The sequence below is a fragment of the Atta colombica genome, unplaced genomic scaffold (genome assembly GCF_001594045.1).
Source record: "Atta colombica isolate Treedump-2 unplaced genomic scaffold, Acol1.0 scaffold39, whole genome shotgun sequence".
In the NCBI taxonomy this organism is placed as follows: Eukaryota; Metazoa; Arthropoda; class Insecta; order Hymenoptera; family Formicidae; genus Atta; species Atta colombica.
Genome location: NW_017259498.1, coordinates 192,564 through 198,981, shown reverse-complemented (window position 1 = coordinate 198,981; position 6,418 = coordinate 192,564). Strand labels below are relative to the sequence as shown.

The 6,418-nt window shown below is 33.0% G+C and overlaps 1 protein-coding gene across 6 annotated transcripts in view; it reads right to left on the bottom strand.

The window, feature by feature from the left end:
- LOC108691109 (shootin-1) overlaps nt 1-6,418 on the bottom strand; it is a 14,989-nt gene that overhangs the window by 4,575 nt on the left and 3,996 nt on the right. For all 6 annotated transcript variants that reach the window (XM_018198752.1, XM_018198755.1, XM_018198758.1 and 3 more), the window contains exons 2-7: nt 4,921-5,352; nt 3,462-3,575; nt 2,175-2,269; nt 572-725; nt 316-444; nt 106-251 (exon numbers count right to left, since the gene is read on the bottom strand). In XM_018198752.1, coding sequence (XP_018054241.1) covers nt 106-251; nt 316-444; nt 572-725; nt 2,175-2,269; nt 3,462-3,575; nt 4,921-5,352 — 1,070 coding nt within the window. The remainder of the gene's footprint in view (nt 1-105; nt 252-315; nt 445-571; nt 726-2,174; nt 2,270-3,461; nt 3,576-4,920; nt 5,353-6,418) is intronic.

Here is a 6,418-nt window from a genome sequence, read left to right as displayed (position 1 = left end):
ATATATATATATATATATATGCATGCGTGCATGCATGCGTGTGTATGTGTATGTGTGTATATATAAAATAATAATGAAATTAAATTGATGATCATAATGACGTACCCTTTCAGCTTCCAGTTGCAGCATTTTCGCGCTTTCTCTTTCGCGATCGCATTGCGTCTTCAAGGTCTGCACTTCCTCGGCTACCATTTTTGTGACTCTTTCCATGTTTTCCTTGTGTATTTTCATTTCATTAATTTTTTCCTCGCCTGCAACAAAAATGAATCGATAGATTTATTGCATATTACGATATTATGAGAGATTTCATTTTACTTTTTTGTCGGAGGACCCTTTCCTCTTCCAGCTGCGTAGTTAGCTGCGTCACCTGCTCCTGCGCCTCGAATTCTTGAAGTCGCGCGGAATGAAGTTCCGTTTGTAATCGTGCTATTTCACCGCTCAGCTCTGCGTGAAAACAAATGTTTCATTTAGGACTAGTTTGTTAATTTTGTTTAAACTCGATTGTTAACGCAATCTTGAGAGCAAATATAAGTAACATTCGTGTAAACCGAATAAAATTAGTTGCACTGACCTTTCACCGTTTGCCTCAAGTGATCCAAATCTTCGAAGTTCGAATCTACTTCGTCGGATATATCGAGATGCAACGACTCATCTGGATTGTTATGTAGAAACTTCTGCGCCATAATTTGAGATCTCCGCTTCAGTTCGCGATTTTGTCGGTACCACTAATATAACAAAATTGTGTATTATTTTGCAACAATTATGTAACAATTATTATACAACAATTCTCATTCATTATTGCTTACCAGGTGTACAAATATGAAATAACGATTTTTTTCCCAAAAAAAACACGTTAAATTCGGAAGAATGATAAAAAGAGATTTATTCAAAGTACATTCTATTGTTAGTTACACATTTTTCCCATCTTTCGGGCAATTTGTGGATACCACGCCAGTAAAAATCTTCCCCTTTTGCCGGGAACCATTCATCGAGTCATTTTTTCACATCTTCGTACGAACCAAAGCGCTGCTCAGCAAGTGCGTGACCCATCGATGCAAACAAGTGATAATCGGAAGGAACCAAGTCTGGTGAGTAAGCCGCATGGGATAGAACTTCCCAGTAAGTGCTTCCAACGTGTCCCGAACTGGTTTTGCCGTATGTGATGGAGCATTGTCATGGAGAAAAATGACCTTATGTTGCCTCTTTTGGTATTCTGATCGTTTTTTAAGTAGCGAACGGTTCAAATCGATCAATTGTTGTTGATAGCGTTTGGTATTAACCGTTTCGCCAGGCTTCAATAGCTCATAATAGACCCCCTTTTGATCCCATCAAATACAGAGCATCGTCTTCCTGCCAAAGCAAGTCTTGCGGTCGATGTAGATGGTGCGCCTGAGTCTATCCATGATTTTTTGCGCTTGGGATTCTAAAAAAAAATCCACTTTTCATCCCCAGTAACGATGCAAGAATGACTTTCTTCTGTATCGTTCGAGCAAAATTTCACATGTGTTTTTGCGCCTCTCCATTTGTCTCTCGTTCAATTCATGCGGCATCTGCCGACTTTCTGAATCTTTCCCATCTCTCGTAGGCGATTGGAAACAGCTTGTTGACTAACGCTCAATTGCTCTGCGAGTTGTTTTTGTGTTTGTGAATCACCTTCATCCAGCAATGCTTGCAATTCCACGTCTTCATACTTTTTGGGCGGTTTCCGTGTTCCTTGTCTGCAACATTGAAATCTCCAATTTTGAAATGCTGAAACCATCGTTCACACGTTTTTTGCAATGGAGCATGTTCACCATAAGCTTCTCCAAATAATCGGTATGATTCCGCAGCAGTTTTCTTCAAATGAAAACAAAAAATTAATGCTGTCCACAAATGCTCCTTATTTGATACAAATTTCGTCATATTAAACACAGCAACACAATACTATGCAAACACTTTTCAATCAAATCACTTTGCGCGTTTGACACTTGTTGATGATACAATAAAATATAATGTGCGTATAATGTTAAATCTTTGTACTTCACACTGCATTGATGCGCCATCTGTTTCTCAAATCGTCATTTCATACTTGTACACCTGGTAAGATTACAAATCACTTAATATATTTTCTATGTATCATCACAGATTACAAATGAGATATGCAAATTAAATTATCATGAATATATATATGTTACCTGAGAAGCTTGTTGCATAGCTTTATGCATTGCGTTTGTTTCCACGTCATATTGATGTTTTAATTGTTCGTATTCTTTACATACTGCTTCAGAAACTATAGGAAAGAAATAAGAATTTAATAATTTTAGAAAAGATTCGGTTATATATATTATAAGATGAAACTTCAAAAAGATGTTTACACTTGAAAAAACCTGGAAGACTTAAAATTTGCAGGTAATTTCTTTTTTACCTACGTGTTGAAAATTAGAAATTTTCCTTCTTTTTAGTTCTGTCTTTTTCTGAAGAAAATATTGTTTTTTTTCTTGATAATGTTGATCAGCATACACATTCGCATATATTCACGTATATTCTCGTATGTTTCGTGAGTTTTTATTTAAAAAATCAAGATGACACACGAAATTAAATAAGTAAGTATTCAGCACAACAGAGTAGCTAACTACTTATTATAATTGATCATAACTTCGTCGTATTCTGGCATGTGATGCACAATAATATTTTAGCAATTAATAAAACTGAATTAACAAAATATTACATTGCAGCAATATATCTGCAGTATTGCTCTAAATACTGCAGTAATATCGCAGAATATTGCAGCAATATTGTATTTTATTTTAATGGAATGGAAAATTTTATTTTAATGGACATAGAAATATTGCTACAATATTGCAATATTTCATAAAACATTGCTGCAATATTGTAACAATATTCCTATGTCCGTGAAAATAAAATATTGCTATAATATTATGCAATATTTTAATAATTATTCTAATTTTATTAATTGCTAACATATTGTTTAGCATCAAAATACATATGATAAAGTTATAATCAAAAAATATTCGGAGATCTAGAAAGCACATCCAAGGCTATGTTCGAATTCTCCGAGCATCCAGATATCATTTCATCCTTGTTATTTATCGATATTAAACAAGAATGACATGACATATCAGGAGAACACCCAAGATGAGAATCCGCCTTAAAAAAAGATTGGGAATCTCCAGGAAACTTGCTAACTCGATTTGCGTATTCCTTACAGAACTCTTGGACGTTTTCTCCTTACGAGAAGTGTATCCCTCTCGTGGTAGGGCCACGTACTTATTTATTAAATTGTAATATTACAGTAATATGTTGCAATATTTTCTATAAAATATTAAAATTACAATATTTTGCAATATTGTTGCAATATTTCTAATAAAATATTAAAATTTCAATATTGCTGCAATTTTTATAATATTGCGCACTATTGAAATATTGCTACAATATTTCGTGCTGTAAAAGTAGCTACGCACCTGTCCGTAATTTTAGCAGCTTCTGTTCCTTTTCTTGAACTTGCGATTGCAGCACGTTATTTTCTCTCTGCAATTGTTGGTATTTTTTCTCCAAATCTACGTGCTCCTTATTTGCTGTGCAAAAAGTGTTCGAGATTATAACGCAGAATGCAATATTGTATCGTAAAATATTTTTTAATTTTTTTTTTATTGTTATAGTATATGAAATGGCACGGATGTGCATGAGTTAGATGAATCAGTTATCATCGAACATCATGATTAAGTCGATAATCAGATTAAGGTCATATAATCCTTAGAACTATCAAGAAACGATTGATGATGTCATCGTTCTGAAAAAAGTTTACATTGAAACAAAATACATATTCAGCGATGATAGAATGTTCATCAAACGTAATAATATAATAGTCTTTCAATTAAAGCAAACAATTCAAAAAGCAAAAAATTGTATATGTACATGCGTGTAGAAAATTACTCTAACATTTCGCGCAAAATTCTGATGAGCATATTGTTCTTCCATCATTTCATTTTTTTTCTTTTTGATGTTATATTCCAAATATTATCTTTAAATATTCTTGCTGACACGTCATGTTATATATATTATGTATGAATCGTTTACACAAAGCGTTTGTTGATTAATTAATTATAAATCGTATTCGAGCGACTTTGAGAAAATTGTTAAAATATCTCGCCTCCTGAAGCTATTTTTAGTAAATTCGATCAGCCTGGCTAATCAATCGATGCAACATACCATTTTAAGAATATAAAAATTAATAATATTTTGCCCCGTCAATTTATAATTCTATCGCGTATAAACAGTGTGACTAATACAGCGTCATTGTCTTCATTTTATATGCAGAAGTGAATCACGATATGATAATCGAGTACACAATATTCTCAGTCAGTTTATCCGTGAAGTGTGATGAACACGCTTTCCATTATTTATAAATTTTTGTTAATAAAAATTTAACAGAAAAATCAATGCCGAATAATTTGATAAGTTTATGTTTACACATCAAAGGAATTTTCAAAAATAATCTTGTTTCCAATATATTCAAATATAAATATGTATACGAATTAATTATTTTATAAATAGTCATTTAAGTTTGCACTTTTCTTACTTTATGAAGTATAAGAATGCTTATTTCATCATGAAATGGATGATGAATACGCATTGAATCGTTTGAAATATCAATCCAACAATGTAAACTTCGCACTTCATATATTTATATATACGTGTGCGTGCGTGCGCGCGCGCGCGCGCGTGTGTGTGTGTGTGTGTGTGTGTGTGTGTGTGTACGTGCGCGCGTATTTGTATAATTAAGACACATGTCTACTTATCAATACATTACATATAGATTCAAGATTCAGATTCTGGTAGTAGCTATTATTTAGTACAGTCACATGACATCAGTTTTTATGTTTAATATCGCAACATTCCATGCTTTTAATTAATAATTACCAGCTTCGCTCTTCTGCAGCAGGTGTTTCCGCCTCTTTTCCGAATCCTCATATTTGCTCTTCCACTTGCTTTCCAAAAAGCTGTTGCTTCTGTTGAGTCTGGCGACGTCATTCATCTTACAAACGTTCACCGGCGTCTTTTCCTCGGATTTTCGCATCTCGATGCTGGAGGTCAACAATTGATTGTTATTGCGTGACCTCAGCTGTGCGACTGAAGCTTCGAGCTTCTCGAAGGATGCTCTTTGGGCTGCCACATTGCCTGTCCCGCGGGCGAGCTTCTCGAAGGATCCTCTGCGCTTTGGAGGACATCTCTCTTGAGCCTTGATCGTGGCCGATATTCTTGGCACCGGAATGTGAGAGTGAATCACGTTCGGAGACGTCCTCGGTGGCTCCGTGCTCAGGACAATATTGAATTCCGTCTTATTCATGGTATCTGTGGAAATGAGTGCTTATTATCTCGTTTATTTTAAGCTTTATTGTAGCGATCACGATGAAATATGATAGAATTCCAAAATTGACTATTTTCTGATTGAAGTATTAAGTTCGTGTGTCTTTTTCTAAAAATTCAGTACTCGTATTCATAGTTAGGCCTTATATTTAAGGCTTCCTTAAATTTATCTTTAGATACTCTACGAATTATTTCCATTGGCTGCTGAGCATCTAAAGATAAATTTAAGGAAGTCTTAGATACAAGGTCTGACTATGAATACGGCATTAGTCTGTTCGTGTGGCCTGAAATTCCCAAAAAATATTTGCACTTAAAACGAGATAAATAGATATATAATCGAGCATGAAAAGAGAGAAAATAAAGATTCTAAGGGTAAAAAGTACAAACAACGCGAACAGACCTATTATTTACGTAAAAAATTTACTTTCTAATAAAATACGTGCGAGAATGTTTTGTAATTAGTAAAAAAATTTTTCATTATAATTTATTATTATCATTATTATTATTAAAATAATCATTGAAAAACGAAAAAGAATTAATTTAGCGCCTTCTTACTTAAAAAATAAAAAGATTAAGTTTCTCACAAAAAGAAATTATTTTTCAATTTGACAAAAAATTATTGACTAATGAAATAATATCATAAATAATAAAAATAATATGTTCTTATGATCAAATATCATTTTTCTCATTTTTATTTCAATCATTCTTTGAAAAAAACCATCCTTTTTAAATTGTGACGACACTTTAAGGATCACTTTTTTTGCAATTTATATAGGATAATGTTTATTTGATCTATTCATGATAGTAACTCAAACATTACGTTTTTTATATTGTTTTTTTTGATTGCCACTTTTTAAGTAAAGAATCGATATATTATTAAAATTATATTTTGTTTTGTTATTTTACAGAAAATACGGCTTTTTTATGCTATTAAATACGAATACTGGTGGATCAATAGGGAGGTCATGAGATCACGACCTGCCCTTTGGAGAACCTTTTTTAAAAAATATTTATAGCAAAATGTTATATATATTTTTAATATTTCTGAAAT